This window comes from Taudactylus pleione, unplaced genomic scaffold, assembly GCF_031769625.1.
Source record: "Taudactylus pleione unplaced genomic scaffold, aTauple2 ptg000036l, whole genome shotgun sequence".
Classification (NCBI taxonomy): domain Eukaryota; kingdom Metazoa; phylum Chordata; class Amphibia; order Anura; family Myobatrachidae; genus Taudactylus; species Taudactylus pleione.
Genome location: NW_028284438.1, coordinates 10,499,121 through 10,519,955, shown reverse-complemented (window position 1 = coordinate 10,519,955; position 20,835 = coordinate 10,499,121). Strand labels below are relative to the sequence as shown.

The window sequence follows — 20,835 nt, the reverse complement described above, 5'->3', positions numbered from 1 at the left end:
TACAAGGCAACCACGTGGTCTTATGTCCACACTTTTCTTAGGTTCTACACCTTTTATATCTTTGCATCTCAGGATGCTTCCTTTTGGGTGAAAAGTTTTCCTTTCTGCTCAGGAGCGTCCACCACCCTTAGGGGAATTGCTTTTGGACATCCCCATTGTATCCCTGTGGATCCCCATGGACCCTAAAGAAGAAAATAAGAGTTATGGTAGACTATCTTCGAAGTCCAAAGGGCACCCACTGTGACGCACCTCGCTTCATTGGGTAATTTTTCTTTCCCTCACAGATTCACTCATTTTCTGAGACAGTTTCTGAAAGCTTAATTGATCACTCCAACCACATTTTCCCCATGGTGTCCCTGTGGACCCTATAGACTTCGAAGAAAAAGAGTTATCAATGGTAAGTCTAACATAACTCTTATTTTTGCTCCCCTTCACCCATCCACATCTCACAATGTGCTCCCCTTCCCCCTAACCACATCCCACATTGCGCTCCACATCCCACCCTATGCTCCCCTTCCCCCATCCCACCCTATGCTCCCCTTCCCCATCCCACACTATACTCCCCTTCTACCATCCGCATCTCACATTTTGCTTCCCTTCACCCATCCACATCTCACCCTGTGCTCCCCTTCCCCTTAACCACATCCCACATTGTGTTCCCTTTCCTCCTCCACATCGTCCTCCAATTCCCCCATCCACATCACACTGTTCTCCCATTCCCCTCCTTATCCCACAGTGTGCTCCCCTTCCCCATCCACACATCCCACACTGTTCCCCTTAACCATCCCCATCCACATTTAACATTGTGCACCCCTTCCCCAATCCACATTGCACTTTGTGCTCCCATTCCTCCATCCAAATCTCACACTGTGCTCCCCTTCTTTCAACCACAACCCACATTGTGCTGCTCTTCCTCCTCTACATCCCACATTGTGCTCCGCTCCCCTTCCCCCACGCATATTGCATACTGTGCTCCCCTTCCCCTTCTTATGCCACTTTGCTCTCCTTCCCCTTCCACAACCCACGCAGTGCTCCCCATCTACATTTAACATTGTGCACCCCTCCACATCCCACACTGTGCTCACCTTCCCCCATTCGCATTCAAGTTTGTGCACCCCTTCCCCATCACTCATTGTGCTCCCCTTCCTGCTCAACATCCCACACTGTGCTCCCCTTCCCCCATTCTTATGCCACATTATGCTCCCATACCCCCATCTCACACTGTGCTCCCCTTCCCCCAACTACATCACACATTGTACTGCCCTTCCTCCTCCACATCCCACATTGTGCTCCCATTCCCCCATCCACATCCCACATTGTGCTCCCATTCCCCCATCCACATCTCACATTTGTGCTCCCCCGGACTTCCCTGCCCCTAATAGTTACTTACAATACCAGAAAGGCCTGGGCCATCGTCTGTCTTCTTCTGCCTGTTCCTCTGAGTCTAACAGGCAACATTGCATGGTTATCACAGCTGTGCTGAGGCGGTGTTTCTTCTTTGCTGCTGATGATGCCAGGGAGGACCTGGAGAGGCTGAGCACTGGGGTGTGGGCGGGGCTGCCTGATGACTTCTTGGGGTATAATTACTAGAGTGAGAGTTTTTAGAAGTGGAGATGTTGCCCATAGCAACCAATCAGATTCTAGCTACTATCTTCTAGAAGGTGCTAGTTAAATGTTAAGTAGAATCTGTGGGCAACATCTCCATGTCTAAAAACTTTCACTTTAGTAAATATACCTCCTTGGATCTCTGAGACAGTCCCTATGCCCAGGGCCAGCCCTGAGCTCCTGTATACATATTATACCCTGTATCTTACAGGTAAAGTATTTTGGTTGCAAATTAATGACGTGTAAAGCATCTATACTCATTTAGGGATGGGGGATTCCTTGTTAAGGACTTCAGGCTGTTTTGATCAAAATATGAACAAAATACCCATACTTTTTTGTTTCACACAGAATTGTAGCTATAGATTAACGTATTTGCAACAATTTGTCTTTCTGTTTTGTATTCATTTATGGGATTAATAGTTCCGCGCAGCTGGTACCATGAATAATATGGGTAAAGCCGAGCGTGGGCATATTCCTGTTTTAGAATCCATGTTCCAAGTGCAAATTCATTTGAACAGCTTTATAGTAAATGTTTGGGATAAATAAGTAAAGACTTTCAATTTATAACTAAATAGAAAAGGAAAAATATGTGTAACACCCGCGCTCCAATACAATTGGAGTGCAGCTCAATGGAAAGTGACCTACACACGTCACTAAATGAACATGAAAAAGCAGAAAGATACACTTGAGCGCTCCTCCTCTGAGGTCATATCTTACAATTATAACCAAAATGGTACACAGTTCAAAAAGTCTCTCTTTAGAGATGTTTCTAAAATCTTCAGATTGAAAATTGTGTTGTCTTCAACACACCAGCGTATACCCCCTTCAGTGTCAAACCAGCACCTCAAAAGTAAATCACAGTGGACCAACACATTTCAGCTCATAAGCCTTTCTCAAGGTGTCACCTTGATAAAGGCTTATGAGCTGAAACGCGTTGGTCCACTGTGGGAGCTTACCATTACCTGATTATCCTGAGAGAGACCTGTCATTTAGCAGGGAGAAGGTGAACTGCTTTTGGGGACGCAAATAAACCCTATTACTTTCATACTGTGCCTTTCATGAAAAGGTTTTATGTGGTACGCTGCCATTTATTTGTTTTGTTTTACTTATTAAATACATTTACAGTACTTCACTATGGGAGTTCCTTTTTTTGTGATTTACTTTTGAGGTGCTGGTTTGACACTGAAGGGGGTATACGCTGGTGTGTTGAATAAAATACTTTATTGCCATTTTTTGTACTTTCAATGGAGGAAGTGTATTAAGAAGAATTTTCAATCTGAAGATTTTAGAAACATCTCTAAAGAGAGACTTTTTGAACTGTGTACCATTTTGGTTATAATTGTAAGATTTGACCTCAGAGGAGGAGCGCTCAAGTGTGTTTTCATTATAAGTACATGCGCTGTATTTTATTCTTATATTTGTAAAATGCTTATTTTGGAACACTTGATGCATTGTCGCTCAGTTGCAGTCTTTAAAATGCCTCCTGTGTAGTAGAATGGGTATAGAGAACCATTTATATGGCCATGCACTCATTGCAGTGCAGAGATCTGTTTGTGATTGTTCATTGGCCTCTATGGATAATCTCTTACAGATCAATGTTTTGTCCCAGGGCTACTCTACAGAGTGCTTTTTTTTCTTAAATAATTTTAGGAAATGTTATTTAGCTTTAAGGCTATGTATAATCTGTGACTGTAAAAAGATCCAACATTAGTAATTAAGAACTGTCTCTTTGTTTTATATTTTCTTGTAACATTTGTTTTTGTTTTCTGTTAGCTAAATACTCCCATCTCCTCTGCAAAAGCAATGTAGTTTTACTTTTGAAGCTAAATTGCAAAATAGAACTAATAAACACCATGAGAGGAGTGATTCACACTCAAGAACAGATCCTATCACAGTATAAAACCCACATGCAGTACATACCATGTTGTTGTGTAAGTTGCGCTGTATAAATCCTTTAGAAGGGCCCCAAGCACTGGCCGTTATTCCTGATGAGAAATATCCTTGGCTGGAGTTAAGAGGAACGTTTGTTTTAGAGAACAAATTATTAACAATAAGAAATATACTTGTATCTATCGTCCATAGTTTTTTTATTGTTTTTTTTTTTTATATTTCTAAGTTTTTTCTTTTGTTTTTACATACAAACAAAACAATATTTTGCCGGATAGCAATATAAGAATGCTAATGTGGCACATTTTAATTGGATTATAATAGATAATTTACTGCCACATTTTATTATATCTTGATGAGTTTAAACAAAACCCCTTAGTGACATAAAGGAATTGGAATCAGATGTGTTTTTTATTTCAGAAGCAAATACCTTTCTGTATCATGGGAAAAATATACGTTCTCTGCGCTCCACTATTAGGGATATTATTTGTATGTCGATATTAAAAAACAATATGTGTACTGTAAGGACAATGCAATAAAGATACAGTAAGATCACAATAAATGCAATTTGAAAATATGAAAGGTAGCCCTTTTTCTTTCCTTACAATGCAAATCCTTCGTTATGTGTTCAAATCTTCTTTAGTGTTTCTCTCCACGTTATGTCATAAAAGGAGAGGAAGAAATAAAAGAATATTTACCGATGGCGTCTAAATTGGTAAATTCATAACATCCAGGATGGATAAACAACATGAAAAGGAAGGTGCTCTCTGCATATGAGGATCGCCCTGTGACACATGTAGGTAAGGTACCCGCGTGCTCACAGGATTGCTTACATACACTGCAGAGTAGGAAGCATATAAAGATATGTTTAAGATATGGTCCACGCTAACTGCTCAGGCCCATAGTCATCACGTGTACAAAGAACACATAATACTTACATGTATGCTTACATATATTGCTTTTCTATGCACATAAAGCTTTCTTTGTCCTTCCTGTTGTGAATACTAAATCCAATCTCTTCAGGATTAGGCAAAGGTTGTTCCAAAGGTAAAATATTCCAAAGTTTTAACAAATTAAATTTATATACATAAAACAATAGGATACATCTGTACCAGGCAGGTGAAGAGTTTTTAAAGTACAACAGTAACCAAAATGGAAAGTATCAACAGAGCCCGGGTATTCTCACCACCCGGTTATGGTGAGAGCTATATAATACAAGAGTTAAACAGTCCTACGCCACCATACCAACGCGTTTCAACTGTAATAGTCTTTGTCAAGGTGAGCTCTTTCCTTTTCATGGTTTTTATCCATCCTGAATGTTTTGAATTTACCAATTTAGATTTAGACGCCATCGGTAAATGTTCTTTTGTTTCTTCCTCTCCTTTTATGACATAACGTGGAGAGAAACACTAAATGGATTTCAACACATAACGAAGGATTTGCATTTTAGGAAAGAAAAGGGCTACCTTTCATGTTTTCAAATTGCATTTAGTGCATTTATTGTGATCTTACTGTATTTTTATTGCATTGTTACAGTACATATATTGTTATTTAATATTGACATACAAATAACATCCCTAATAGTGGAGCACAGAAAACGTATATTTTTCCCATACATTATTTGATTACCAGGTTTGATAACTCCTACCAGGTGGTATTCTCTTCTAGCTGCTTCATTTCCTGCGCAAGGAAACCTTTTATTTTGTCTGTCATACCTTTCTGTATCATGGTATTCTAGCATGTTCCCTTGTTGAAGCTGTCCTTCCAGTATGTGAAGCGGGTCCATACGGCTATCATTTTTGTTAATCAGATTATTCTGAATAATTGACACTCAGCACTACTGGTATTACCAGAAAAATAAATGTCATTTCAATAATAATATTCGCTTTACGTTGGTTAAAACAAGTATCATACTTTGCCATATTTTGTATAAATAAATATACAAAAGTGTCACCATGGGCCTTATGTAATAGGCTGTGAGATGAGAACGGACGAGATTCTGACAAATAAGCCCTTATTTTTAAAGCAGCAATAATTAAAAAGGCAAAACCAACCTGTTGGCCAGTGCATTTTTAACTTGGCCTAGTCATACTGGCAAGTTCATTTAACGTTACTAGAGCACAGTGCAGAGAAGTGACATCTTCAGTGTGCAAATGAGAAAACTCTACTTTAATATTACAAAGGTAAGTTACTTTTGCATACATAAGAGGTATTAACCTTTATGTATATGTAGCCAAATCATGTTGCCAATAGAGGACGGTTCTCGGGGTACCTGACTGTAAGGTGCACAGGCATTTAGAAGAGATAATTACAGTCTAGCCATGTTGCAGACCATTACTGATCTAGGTCACAAGTGTTGGGTTTTACAGGCCCTTTACAGCTGTGGCAGATTAGGCAGATACCTCGTAACGGGATGTAGTCATAAGTTTGACAATCTTGACAAGTTGCGATGTTACAGTGTTGACTGGAGGAAGTTAGGATTAGGCTAAGGGGGGGGGGGGTAGAATTAGGCACTAGAGGTAGGAATAGAGGGAGAATACTAATTGGAAGAGCCAGTCCGCCAGATGTCTGCGTCTGAAGTGATACATAATTGGCAGGACACGGAAGGTGCCCCTGCAGCCGTAAATCACTGCTGGACCACCAGGGATGATATGTCAGCATTTCATCAGTATCTACAAACTGTAAGTGGTCCTCATATATATACCAAATTACCTTCTGCAACTGGATATATAGGGTACTTTTAACAGCTATATTTATTTGAATTTAGCATACTAGTGTACAGTAGTCAAAGTGATAAACGCTAACATCTGCAGAACATCCTGGTCTTTCACCACTACATACCTGGCAACATTCCTCATTGGTAGTTTGAGACAAATTAGGCCCTTTCCATATCAGCCCAAACCATGTCTCTTTTGGATGTTGTCTTGCCCCTATTCTGATAGGGCTTTTCCCTTTTAGCAGCCAAAATCAGGACATGGAAGCATGATACTGTATGGTATTGTTAGTCTGAATAGACTGGAGTATGACTGAGAGACTTTTCCCATATAGCACAATAACACTGACATTGAATGGGACAAGAGAGATAAAAAAAAGAAATGGTCTGTTTCAAATAGACATTTTGTATGAAAGAGAGATTTTAAATAAATAAATAAAACATTATTCCGTTATAGTCATTAAATAGATAAAATTTAATAATAGGTACAAAAAGATAAGCCACTACAGTCAGTGCATTAAGAACAGTACTACAAATCAACATTGTTCAATTGGTGAAATATAATGTAAAACAGTAACTTGTGTAAAATATCTCTGATAAAAAAGCTATTACAAGGACCATACAGCATATCCCCTAACATAGCAGCTTCTGCAAGTTTTCCATATGATTAAACAGAAAGGATCACATTCATGCGCTCTATTCAGTTACCACTTGATTGTACGACAAACAGCTGTCCATAGTCTACAATGACAAACAGCACTGCATCTAACATGATATATGAGCAGTCTCACCTTCTCCTATATTTATTCATCATGAAAGTGATCAGTTCCCTTTATTTAGATGACTAGCAGCATTGTTACGTATCAGTCTTCTTTAAATCAGTCATTGTGTTACTATCATACACGTCTGGATATCACGTTAGCTATATGTTCTAGATATTCATGCCTTCGCATTACACACACACAAAGGCACTGGGCCTCATTCGTGAAGCACGCTAGATGCGCAGCACTTTATGCCGTGGTTCTGGATGGTGCACCCAGGAATCCTCCACTCTCAGGGCGGTTTCTACAACATAGAAGTGCACCTTGGTGTGGTGAGAAGTGGGTATGAGTGTAAATGTACATCAAAGTCAAATGATGTGCTACTTTAGAAGGAGCTACTTCAATAAGACTTTTCTGTTTCAATCCTTAAATACAGCTTGGTATAGCTTCATTTATGGCTAATCATAAGTCGACACCGGCCCTGTCTGTATTACATGTGGCACATTTATGTGTCTTCAGCTGTTTATTACAGTACCAAAGTACTGTGCTCAATTCAAAGCATTGGATATGATCGGAAGAGCTTCATCTCTGTACAGGTGCATGATTTAAGGCCTTTTGTTGAACAAAAAGTGACATGTACTCTTGGTACAGCGAGGGACACCCCTAAAAAATAGCTCTCTTTGCCCATTTCATCAATAAACACGCTCCATAACTGCACTATTCACAAAAGCTTACAAGTAACCACCTCACTTCACTGAACTCTACCTGTGTGAACTTTTGTTCCTCCACAAGTGCACAAAAGTAAGCACTGCAACATGATCTGAAAGGAATATGGGTTACAGCACTACTACAGTAATTGTACACTGGATATAATAATTATTCCTATGTGACATTTTGTACTGTTCTTATATATATGTAAATATTACCAAAGTTTGAAAGTATTACAATAATTGTCAGACTGCTGAAAGTATAATATGTGGGAGCCATTTTGTACATAGGAGACTGTTAGCTGTTCTATAGGCTTCAGTTGTGCTTTAAAGTAGAACGTTATCAGATAAACAAGAAAAGGGAGTGAGCCTCTCTGAATACTCATACAAACTTTGGGCCAGTGGCGTATCTGTAATGGGTGCAGTGTGTGCAGGGCCCCCGGGTCCAGGGGGGCCCCGTACCGCACCCACTGCACCCATATTTTTTTTAAACGTACCTGTCCGAGGTCCCGCGTCGGGTGTCACTGCTGCTCAGAACACCGGAAAAATGGCCGCCGTGGCCATTTTCCGGTGTTCTGCGCATGCGCGGTAGACTCCGGGCACACTCTAGTGCCCGGAGTCTACTAATGCTCCTGTGGCTGGCCAGCCACGTCAGTCGGCTGCCAGCCACCAGGGAGAGAGGAGAGGGCCCCGCACGAGGAGTGCACACAGGCCCCCTCCTCTCTTAAAACGCCCCTGCTTTGGGCCATATTCAATTAGAAGCGAAAAGCCGAGATCCGTGAAAAGCATGGCCGATTGCGACTTTTCGCCAGTCGGAAACTCAGCTCCATATTCAATTCCAAATACTTTTCGCGTAGGATTCGCCTCTGAATAGCAGGAGAAAAGAAGTGCATTTTATTTATTTTGGGGTGCAAAGGTAGGGAAGCCACACAGAACTCTTGGGACAGCCCCTAAAAGGATAACTGCATCAAAAAAATCCCTAAACAAAAGTGAGGAACACCCCAAAAAAAGTACTTTCATTTGGGGGGCTAAAAAGTACAAAGTGGAGGTACAAGCATAAAAAGTAGCGAAATAGTCTTCTTGGGGGTCTGCAAGGATGGGCAAGGTGTCTTTGGGATTGCAGGTGTTTGCAACAGGGGAATTTTCACATTTCACTCTAGCGTCTTTAAAATATGCTAGCACCCATTTCCAAGTACCCCAAATTTGCCAGGACTACTTATTTTCTCCAAAAAATACTGCTTTATGCCATTCTTCACCACTTGTGCAAATTAGAGGCAATTGTACCAACTCTGGTACCCCAAACAGTTTTATTAAGACTAATCAGGCACAACTACATTGGTCCCCAATGTTTATGCATCTTTCTGGGGGGATTCAGACACCACTTTCCGCCTGTTCTGACTTTGTGTGTCACCGTTTTCGCGTCTTTTGGATTTGAATAGCGGGGATGGCAACGATAAGTTTCCGCGGCCAAAAGACACGATGTAGGCAAAAAGTCCGGCAGCCGAAAATTTATTGTGGACGTGAAACTAATTGAATACCGCCCTAAGTGTGACAGATTAAATTCAACATTGTATCATTTGGTTTTATATTCTAACTCTACTTTCCATTGAATACAATTATCATGATACCACAAAAGTGTAACTATTATTAGATCTCAGTATCTCACAGCAACCAGTTAGCTATGCAATTTATACCACACATTGGTGTCTACCCAGAGTTACCTAGTGACCAGATCAGTACTATCTGGGCTACAGGTATAATCATGGACATTACCGCACAAGCAGATACAAAAATCTGATTAGTTGCTGTGGTTTATAATACATTTCTAAATCATACTATATTTAATAAACATCTTTATAATGTGTAAACACCAGGCTGCACTTCAGAGACATGTATACTGGTTGTCGTTATAATTTATATAAAACATAAATGGAAAAACTTTGAAAAATGTCCTTTAACATTTCAGGCTGTAAATGCATGGAAGTTTCCAGGAGGACTGTCTGATGCATGTGAAGATATTGGTTGGTATATTTTTCTATTGCTTCTATTAATAACAGCTTTCATCATTTTATTAACACAAGTGTTCTTGAAATGTGTATATATATATATAGATATATATATATATATATGTAAAAAATTTGTTCACAGACCGGATCCTATTAATAAAAGTCTATTTTCTTTATCTCTGAAATGTTTGGGCCACTGGAGGTGATATCTGCTATACAAGGGGACCGTATGCAACTATCCAGTGGGATAATGAGAAGTTTCCCATAGCAACCAATCAGCTTCTAGCTATCATCTATCTACCACAAAATGACAGTTAGAAGCTAATTGGTTGGTATAGGCAATTTCTATACTTTATCTCTCTCCAAGGCTTGATACATCTTCCTTATGCTGGGTACACACTAGACGATATCTCGTCCGGTCCGGCTGATCGGACAGACATATCTGGCACATTGTCTAGTGTTTAACCGCTATGTCGCTGACGATGTGCGCTCCCGCGGATTGTCAGTGACATCCTCCATCGGCCCTACATGCAGGGCCAATGGAGGATGTCGTTAGCGGGGGGCGTGCTGCCGAATGCAGTATGGCCGCCACTGCCCACATCGGCAAGTGTGTATGCACTTGTCAATGCCAGCTCCCCCGCCAGGTCCCGTCGCTGCAGATGTCTGGTTGGGTACACATCGTCTAGTGTGTACGCAGCATTACTGTCTTTTGGCTTCTATGTATAGCAGCTTATAAAATAAAATGGTAGTAGAACTACATTAAAACTAAGGGCTCCATTTAATAACGACTCGTAACCCCTATTGCTTTCCTGTCAGTATTTAACAAACAGCGGTAAGCTTAGCTTACCGCTGTTTGTCACTGTTTCCGCTTATGCCGTCTGTAGATGGCGATAGCGATACAGTTCCCATTGACGGAAATGGGGACACAGCAACAGGCTTTTCCAGCTTCAGCAAAGCCTTCCAGGCATTCCCGAGTCCCCACCAGGTGAAAGTGTAATGCACATGTGCAGACTGGCCATCGTGCATACGCATTATACAAATGGCCGTCACTGGCAGACTGTCTGCAGCAGAGCAGAGGATGCCGCTGGACTTCCCCCGTGGAGGTAAGTAATGTTAAATGTCAATAGCATATTCGTTAGTACCACTGCGATACTATGCAAATATGCCTCTGGTAATAAGATGTGTTGTTAAATGGGACCCTAGGTTTCTATCAGTTTCTGCTTTGTAACCTGGAAAGAAATGTTAAATTTTTTCTCAGCTTATTGAGTTCTCTAGTTTTAACCACAAATGTGCTTTTTCCATTTTAAATGTGTTCAACGCTATAAAATAATTTAAAAAAGGTTCTCAAAGTCCATCAGCCTTAATAGCTTTACATTAATGAAGAAAATAAACATTCACACATGATCTGAGCTGATCGGATAAAATCACAGCACGGAATATATCATGCATAGTTTATGCTGTTTCTAATTTGTACAATGAGAGTGAGTGAGACAATATGTGTGCTGTATTTCACCTCTCTGAGGACATTGCTCAATTACCTCATTCATGGTCTATAGTCATATTGGAATACTACTACTGCTATTACTGAAACGTGTTCTTGTTTTCCTTTCCACTGCAGGAGACACAGCAGTCCGGGAAGTTCTTGAGGAGACTGGCATTAATTCAGAGTTTAAGTCCCTTTTAAGCATAAGGCAGCAGCATAATCACCCTGGGGCGTTCGGAAAGTCAGATATGTATATTATATGTCGTCTGAAACCATTGTCTTACAGAATAAACTTCTGTCCTCACGAGTGCATAAAGTGTGAATGGATGGACCTCTATGAGCTTGCATATACTAGCAATACCACCCCTATCACCAGCAGAATTGCTAAAGTGCTACTTTATGGATACAAGGAGGGGTTTCAGAACATTGACCTGACTATGAGGACATTCCCAGCTGTTTACTCTGGCCTGTTTTACTCTCTGTACCATAGAGTATTACCAGATCATTATGAAACCAAGACTGACATCTAGCAGACTTCACATTGAAACAACGTAGTATTAGGAAGTAATATTGTCAATTTATAGCTAACTCTTCAGGAATACAAAATACCTCATTGAGCCAACACTTATGTGCTAAGTGTGTATCATAAGCACATATGTATTTTTACGTATTGACAAAATTTAATTGAAATTATAGTAAAATATGATTATATATACTTTATACACTGTCACAAGAGAGAACGTATTCAGACTTTCAATCACATTTAATACTGATTAAAATATATATTTATATTCTAGTGTTCTTTAAAAGTCTACCTCCTGATTGCATGAAACAAAACAATTGTCCTGTGAGATCAGCTCTTTGCTGACATGGGAAGGAATAGGATAGCTTTCTGTCCCAGACTAGTTTGAGATCCGTTTTTGTACTGCCCAGTTCTCTTCAGCGCCACGTACCAATCGCTATACTTGCGAGACCGGTATGTGTTGTAGTTGTTTGCCTCTAGCCGCTCAAAAAAGAAGCATTCATCAGTTACAACTTTCTGAAATAAAGATGAAAGGAGACAGTGTTACAGTTTAGCAACAATGTATTATCAGGACAGGTGCACCACAAATAGCCCCGTTTACATTAATGTGTATTCTCATCGCTATTTTTATAATGAAAGACACTGCATATATTCCAAACCCTATCAAGGGGAAAAATTTCACATTATGATCTTAAATAAATAAATATATATATATGTATTAAAAAAAAAAAATATATATATATATATATATATATATATATATATATATATATAGTGTACCCCTGCCTATATGCAGTGAAGGCAGCCATTTTGTGGGCAGACTATCAATTCACTATTAACTCATGGCATCACGGGGGCATGGGCCAGTTGAATCACTAAGAAATAGTGACATCACTAGAGCATTCCCGGAGAATTGGTATGCTGAACCTTGGTTAGGGTGTGCAGTCACTATGACACCATTTAACATGTCGACATTCACAATGTGGACAGCAGAAGTTCAACACTTTCAAAATGTTGACATTGACAGAATGTCAACAGTCTCTAGAAGGTTAGGGTTAGCTTTAGGGACAGAATGATCACAAAATGATATGTCAACATAAAATCAGTGTTGACATACTGAAAGTCAACATCATGAACATATCTGCATATTCAATGTCGACATTATGAAAGTCAACATATATACCAAACCCTAGGTCCTTAACACTTCTGTCTCCATTGTGTGTATTCAGAGAGTACACTTTAAAATAAGAGAATACTTATGTAAACAATTTATTTTCTCAAAAAAAACCCAAAACAATATATAATAACGACAAATAAATATGATAGGGTTGCTTCACAAGAGGATGTTTTCTGACATCTAAATTCATTGATATTTAAGTATTTCCAGAATATACAAATGCTTTCAGTATCTTAGATGATATAAATTAGTCTTTTGAAATTTGTTTGAACTTCTATAAATGCAGTTGGATGTCTGCCATGCTGCTAGTCATTAAACAAAGAGATAAATGATTGTTTACGTAAGTTTTCAGTGTTATAATATGGCTCCACATCATGGGTTTATTTTGCTAGTTACAGGGAAACACACTGATGAAGGTCTCAAATAATAGTCTTCCCTAGAAAAAAAAATATTCCTCTTTCAGCCTGAAGTTAACTGTTATTTGCCTGGGATAGATGATATACGTGAGAATGACAAGTCTACATCCACTTATTACATTGTGGCTCTTGATTTGATCCTATCATCAACTCTGCAACTTCCACAATTCTAAAACCCAAACTCATCTTTGATACTGTTATAATAACCTATGCCACTATAGCAGCTGGCACCCCACTCCAGGCATGTGAAGCAGTAGGCACAAATGTCACACAAGTCTGCTAAAAATATATTTCCCACCATGCACAAGTGTTCCATTCAAATTAGGATAGAACGTGCACTCCTCATCCAAGTGCTGACACTGTCACATTGATATTGAAGAAGTAACTTATACAGTATCCTTAGGTGATGTCCTGTGTTTTTACTATACCTTACCTATATATTTTTTAAAGTCATATGTACTAACACATCCTCCATTTATTTTATTATTTCAGTATATTCTAAGCCTTTTGTTTCAGTTATATTTTCTTATGTTATTACTATTTTTTTTTAATACATCATTTGTAATTTATTTGTGAACTATAAAATACTGTCCAAATAAAACAATAAAATAAAGAAAATTTTATCCTGACCTTATTATAGAATTTGCAAGTGGGGCCATAACAGCTGTAGGCTCTTCTCAACACAGAAAATGATCATAAAGAAGCTTAATTTAGCCAGTTTTATTTCAAAGTTTACCAAATAACGCACCAACATATAAATGTAATGATATACCAAATGATTCATATGTTACATGGATCACTGAGCCAAACAAGACAGTAATATAACTCCTTATAACAAAAAATATATATATAGTAACTAACTGTATGCCTATTTATAGCTGTGGGATTGCACACTCACTGCAATATACCATTCTGCTACCAGGAAAATCTGCTTTAAGGTCTCTTCAGTCTCCATGTGTGTGCAAGGTGGAAAAACCAGAACAAGGCTTAATGAGAACCTTTCACTTACCAGATAATATTATCCCATTCCTGACATTAAGGGGAATAGTAACTAGAGGACGATTTTGATCAAAATTAATCAACATCGATGTTGTGTTTCTGAGGCTAAATTACACATTTACTAACAGACAATTTTTTATTTGGTTTTTAGGTTTAGTAAATGTGTGATTTAGCCCCAGAAACACAACATCAATGATGTTTGATTTTAAATCTATTAAAATCGACCTTTAGTAAATATACCCCAAAGGTTGATCTGTTTTAAAATACAGGTTCAGTCTCCCATATCCAAATATTCCGAAATACGGAATTTTTTCGGAATGACTGAGATAATAAAAACTTGGCTTTTTGATGGTTCAATATACACAAATTTTATTTAAGGTACAAAATTATTACAAATATTGTATAAAATTACCTTCAGGCTGTGTGTATAAGGTGTATATGAAACAAAAATGTAATTTCTGTACACAAACTTTGTTTGAGCCACAAAATTATTGAAAATATTGTATAAAATGACCTACAGGCTGTGTGTATAAGGTGTATATAAACATAAATGCATTCTGTGTTTATATTTGGGTCCCATTCCCAAGATATTTCATTATAATATGCAAATATTCCAAAACACAGAATATTCTGATATCCAAAATACCCCTGGTCCCAAGCATTTTGGATATGGGAGACCTAAACTGTATCCTATTACATCTCAAGGAGAGTGTTACTTTAAATTTTAAAGGGAAATTTCTCAGTCCAAAAAACAAATTTTCTCATTTTCAACTGCTGTCATTTGGTAGTTTTTTTTTTTTTTTTTTCTTAGCACCTGTAACAAAAATTTGTATAGTGTCACTGACAAGTGGACACAGAGGTAATTATATATACATGGCTCAGAACTCCATCTGAAACCCCTACCTTTGCAAGTCACCAGAACTAGAGCTGGTAAACCAGTGGTGTATCTTCAGTCCCTCATTTGACTTAAAAGGAAATGTTCTCTGGGATCACATCCCCAGACTTGAGGGCACTTTGCCACAGAAGGGTAAAGAGCAGACACTAGCCATGATAATGGTCACTAAACCCCACAGATATCTGAACAAAACAAAAAATATTCTGAAGGCTAGCAATGACTCCCACTAGGGGTTGACCTGGGACAGAACATGAGGAAGAGGATAAAAGAGGCTGAGTAGATATCCTCAGGTGTTGTACATATTTTCTGGACCATATATATATATATATATATACGGAAAAGAGGATGGACAAGCGCTGAATATCGGTAATCCACCGCAATACCATGCCAACAGAAAATACAAGACTACACATGGAACAGCTCTTTCAGGAGCTCCCTTCCGACTTGGGTGACTCAGTAAACCTCATGGACAGGACTGACTGAAAACAGGTCACTAACAAGTTGGTAGGGGAAAAACAGACTAAGCAGCCGAGACACTCAAGATCAAGCCAGTGATACAACAGAAGCAGGATCTCTCACAACAGGATCTCTCTTAGCCATCTTCACCATCAGCGATAACCAAAGTGGGCAAGAGACTATAATATGCTTAACTCCGTGCAGACAGCCAAACTGTTAGAAGGTGGAGGGCACTCAATGCAAACTGATACTTCATGGTATTACATTGTGTATTTTGTGTATATATTGCACATAGTTATGTTACCATTGTTACATTGTGTGATGTGTAATATAAAGCTATTGTTGCCCCTTTGCTATTGTCCCTTTCCTGTGTGATCCGGAATGCATAGTACACCAGGGTACTGTACCCCCTGCAGCATAATGCAGCAATTTGCGTGTCTATGTGTCATATTGGCTCCGCCCCCTCCCCTCAGACTCACAAATCATGTCATAATGCCATGAGGGTATACGGCTCATGCCCCGCCACTCAGCCAGAAAATCATTTGGTCCATCAGGGGTAGTTGCTGGGTACTCAGAAACTTCCCCTGTGTGCGCTACTGATTTACCATCTTACATACATATAGAGCTCAGCTTGATAAGTTTAAGTGCATAGGAAGGCTGAAGGCCTCTGAGCTGAGTAGGGCATAATTATTAGAAGTGCATAATTTGTAAAAGTGCATTTCTTACCAAATTCGGCATTATACCGGCATTATTAGATGACATCTTCAGCTGATATTGACTGAGAACTGACACAGATTTCTTCTTAATTGGCAGGTAACTCATCCTTGCTGCAGATCATCTAATTTTTAATTATTTGAAAATTGTACTGCAAACTAGGTAACTCATCCTTGCTGCAGATCATCTAATTTTTAATTATTTGAAAATTGTACTGCAAACTAGGTAACTCATCCTTGCTGCAGATCATCTAATTTAAATTATTTGAAAATTGTATAGATTACTAGACCTAGTTCTTCTTAGCTTTGTGGCATTCACTGTTTGTTTATGTTAGACATTTATTGCTAGCCATATTAGTGGGAGGGTATTGGGGGATGATTGGATTCATTGCATACACATGCAAGCACTGACTATTTAAGTGCATAGGAAGGCTGAAGGGCCCTGGGCTGAGTAGGGCATAATTATTAGAAGTGCATAATTTGTAAAAGTGCATTTCTTACCAAATTCGGCATTATACCGGGATTAAACTGAAGGAGACCACTCTAACCTGAAACTATTCTTTAACAAGAACATATGGACAAAGTATAATCAAGAAATGTAAGTTCACAATATCTACACTACAAGCAACTGCTGTCTTCATCACCTGGACAATCATCACTGGCCTCTGTTTGCTCACTATAAGAACTTACACCTGCTATTATTTGTACTGACTCGCTCGTTTCACAAACAACTCATAGCTTACTGTATTCAGTGCCAATTTTAGTATATGTCTTAGAAATAATATCTTCCCACCTCTCTTCTTTTCCTAGCCTGTCATCTGTCTTCTAATTCAGTTTACTTTAATATTCCATTCTCCTCTTTTCCTCTGCTCAATAATAGTTTGGAAATTTTGCAGGCACATTTTCCTCCATTGTCCTGTTACTCGCTTCTCTGCACTCATACTTTATTCCTACATCTAGTTTTCCTCCCTCTACTCAACTCTTCCACACCATTATCATGTGTACCTCCCCCTCCACTCACTGTCTACCTAGTACTCTGCTCTGCCCCCTTTTTCCACCTATATCATTTCCCCCTTGTCTCCTCCACCTCCTCCTTCCTCTATCTCCCCTCCTCTGTCTGCCATCCTCCCTCTCCTCTCCCACTAATACACTTTCATTCTCTACTACCCCACTGATAATCCTTCCTCCAAACCTCCTCTCCATGTCACCCCATACCACCCCCATCATATTAAACTCCCTCCCTGCCAACCACCTACAGGTTCCCTTCCCAGCACTGGTCCCCGCATAATCTCTCCACTACATTCATCTCGGCCACCCATATTAAACTCACCTTCTCGCTACAGCAACCCAAATAATCTATTTCACATCTCTCCCACAAACACTGTCCCTCTATCCTGTGCCTTCTGGAATGCCAGATCAGTATGTAACAAACTCATACCCACCCATGACCTTTTCATCTCTAAAAACTTGCATCTCCTAGCCATTACTGAAACCTGGATTTCACCCTCTGACACCACTTCCCCTGCTGCTCTCTCCTCTGGGGGCCTCATCTTCTCTCATACCCCTCGGCCTGGGGGTCACCATGGTGGTGGGGTAGAGGTCCTTCTATCCCCCGGTTACTTCTACCAACTCCTACTGTCACGGCCAGGGTATTTCAGCATGGCGCTAGGCGGGTGTTACCTGTGAGGTCGTTGTGGCGCAGGCTGTCTGGTGGCGGAGCTGGTGTCTGGCGGGGGGCTTTGGCTGCGCGCGTTGTTGTTGTGCGGCCCTGTTGTCACTCTGCGCTGGTGAGGCCTGGCGGTGTCTCCGTTCCGTTTGGCATGGGCGCCGCCATCTTGCCTTCTGGCCATGTGATGAGGCTGGCCAATCCTGGTGAGTCACATGTTCCCTCCAGCCAGTAACAGCACGGCATGGGGTATTTAGGAAGGGTCACTGCCTTCCTTCTTTGCCAGTGCAACGTGTATCTCAGCCTAGCTGAGAGGGAGTTCTCTGTGCTTTCCTGTTCCTGTGAATTCGCTGTCTGCCAGTCTGCCTGTCAGCTCCTAGTTCCCACTGGACTACCCCGCTACCTCCATCACCCTTGCCCATACCTGAGTGCCTGAGCCTGCTGACATCCTGCGCTTCAGTTCACTATCTGCAAACCTGGCTTGATTATTTTCAGTTCACTACCTGCAAACCTGGCTTGATTATTTTCAGTTTCACTACCTGCACACCTGGACAGCTCTAATTGTTTCTACCTGGACATTAACCCTTTTGCTCCCACCACAGAACTCTTGTGCACATTTATATTTTCCTGGACTTTTGTTTACTGCCATGATATGTCTACTCAAGCACTTATTAAAAATCCTAGTTTTATTTTCAAATCTGCTTCTGTGATCGCTCCTGCTACCACCCCGGGTCCACAAGCAACCCAGAACATAACAGTTTGCACTGGCCCCATGGAGCCGGCCATGGATCAGGAGTCAGGAGTGGATTTGTTCAGGTGCATTTCTGGTCGTTTAGAAAATCTGGAAAACATGCAGCATCAGATGGCTAAATTTTTGCAAGAGATGTCCAAGCGACAGGATAGTTTGCAAACTTCCTTTTCTACCCCTGAAGTACCAGCATCTACATCCGCATCAGCGTCTGGGAATACAGGAGGCAGATCATCTCCCCGCTTACGTCTTCTTTTACCAAATAAATTTGACAGCAATCCTAAACTCTGCCAAGGTTTCCTAAATCACTGTGACATACATTTTACCCTGCAGCCTGACAACTTTCTAACTGCAAGAACTAAAGTGGCTTATATAGTCTCTCTGTTATTCGGCCAGGCCTTGGAATGGGCTTCCCCACTCTGGGAGCGCTCAGATCTGCTGCTGGATAATTACGCAGGCTTTGTGTCATCCTTCAGGAGGATTTTCGATGACCCTGGGCGTACTGTATCAGCATCATCAAACATCATGACACTGAGGCAAGGGGTCCGTCCTGTCAGTCAATATGCCGTGCAATTTCAAATTTTAGCATCAGAGCTCAAATGGAATGAGGAAGCCCTCACCTCGACCTTCTGGTATGGGTTGTCAGACCGACTAAAGGATGATCTAGTCACTCGAGAGCTTCCTACTAATCTGAACGACATGATTTCGTTGTGTATCAAAGTTGACCTACGCTTCAGGGAACGTCAGGCTGAAAAAAACAGAACTGACCGGCAAAGGTCATTTACCCCCTCCATTTCTACCCGTCCCATTCCTTCCCCTACTGAGGAGGAGCCTATGCAGGTGAATCATACACACCTCTCTAAAGAAGAACGTCAGAGAAGAATGCAAAAGAACCTCTGTCTGTACTGCGGAGAGTCCGGTCACCTGCTGATCTCTTGCCCCCGTAAACCGGGAAATGCCAAATCCTAACTGACCCTGGAGACATCAAGTTAGGAGTTATGAACCCGTCTCCAAAAATTAAAGATTTCACGATTACCCTAGCCTTGGATCTTAAACCCAAACCTGTCTTTGCTACTGCTCTAATCGACTCGGGAGCAGCCGGAAATTTCATAACGTCTAGTTTCATAGATAAATTTCAGATTCCTTGTTTGTCTCTCAACCATGCCATCTTTCTGACCTCTATAGACGGACGCCCTCTAACTAACGGGATAGTCACTAAAGAGACTCAACCAGTATTGGTCCGAATTGGGGCACTTTATTCTGAGTCCTTAAAATTCCTGGTGATATCAGAGGCCTCTCAAGAAATTGTTCTTGGTCTACCCTGGTTACGTCAACATAATCCCAGGATTGATTGGAGTTCTATGCAGATCCTGTCCTGGGGTATGGACTGTCAGAAATCCTGTCTTCCAAAAATTCGACCTGTGAGAAAGACAGTTCCATTAGTTTCTTCTGCCATTCCCAAGGAATATCAGATGTTCGCCAACGTTTTCTCTGAACAACAAGCAAATATCTTACCCCCTCATAGGGAATGGGACTGTCCAATTGAATTGATACCTGATAAGATACCACCTCGTGGTCGTACCTATCCGCTGTCCTTGCCTGAGACTCAAGCCATGACCGAATACATCCGGGACAACCTGGCAAAGGGGTTCATTCGCCCCTCTACTTCACCTGCCGGAGCTGGGTTTTTCTTCGTCGGCAAGAAGGACGGTGGTCTAAGAACCATGTATCGATTATCGAGGCCTTAATGACATTACTGTAAAGAATCGATACCCTCTTCCCCTGATTACTGAGTTGTTTGATAGGGTCAAGGGCTCTGTCATTTTTTCAAAATTAGATCTAAGAGGGGCTTACAACCTCATTCGTATCCGAGCTGGCGATGAATGGAAGACCGCTTTTAATACCAGAGATGGACATTTCGAGTATTTAGTAATGCCTTTTGGATTGTGTAAAGCCCCTGCTGTCTTTCAAAGTTTCGTTAATGAAATTTTCCGGGATCTGTTATATGTTTCGGTTGTTGTCTATCTGCATGACATACTGATTTTTTCACCCTCTGTGGCTAAACATCAAGAACATGTTA

General features: G+C 40.5%; 2 protein-coding genes across 3 annotated transcripts in view; one reads left to right on the top strand and one right to left on the bottom strand.

Moving 5' to 3' along the window:
- Positions 1-12,361, top strand: part of NUDT6 (nudix hydrolase 6) — a 35,203-nt gene extending 22,842 nt beyond the window's left edge. For both annotated transcript variants that reach the window (XM_088452286.1, XM_088452285.1), the window contains exons 4-5: positions 9,640-9,694; positions 11,298-12,361. In XM_088452286.1, the coding sequence (XP_088308412.1) occupies positions 9,640-9,694; positions 11,298-11,692 (450 nt within the window). In that variant the 3' untranslated portion in view covers positions 11,693-12,361. The remainder of the gene's footprint in view (positions 1-9,639; positions 9,695-11,297) is intronic.
- Positions 11,951-20,835, bottom strand: part of FGF2 (fibroblast growth factor 2) — a 68,475-nt gene continuing 59,590 nt past the window's right edge. Inside the window, exon 3 of the mRNA XM_088452287.1 lies at positions 11,951-12,201. Coding sequence (XP_088308413.1) covers positions 12,016-12,201 — 186 coding nt within the window. The 3' untranslated portion in view covers positions 11,951-12,015. The remainder of the gene's footprint in view (positions 12,202-20,835) is intronic.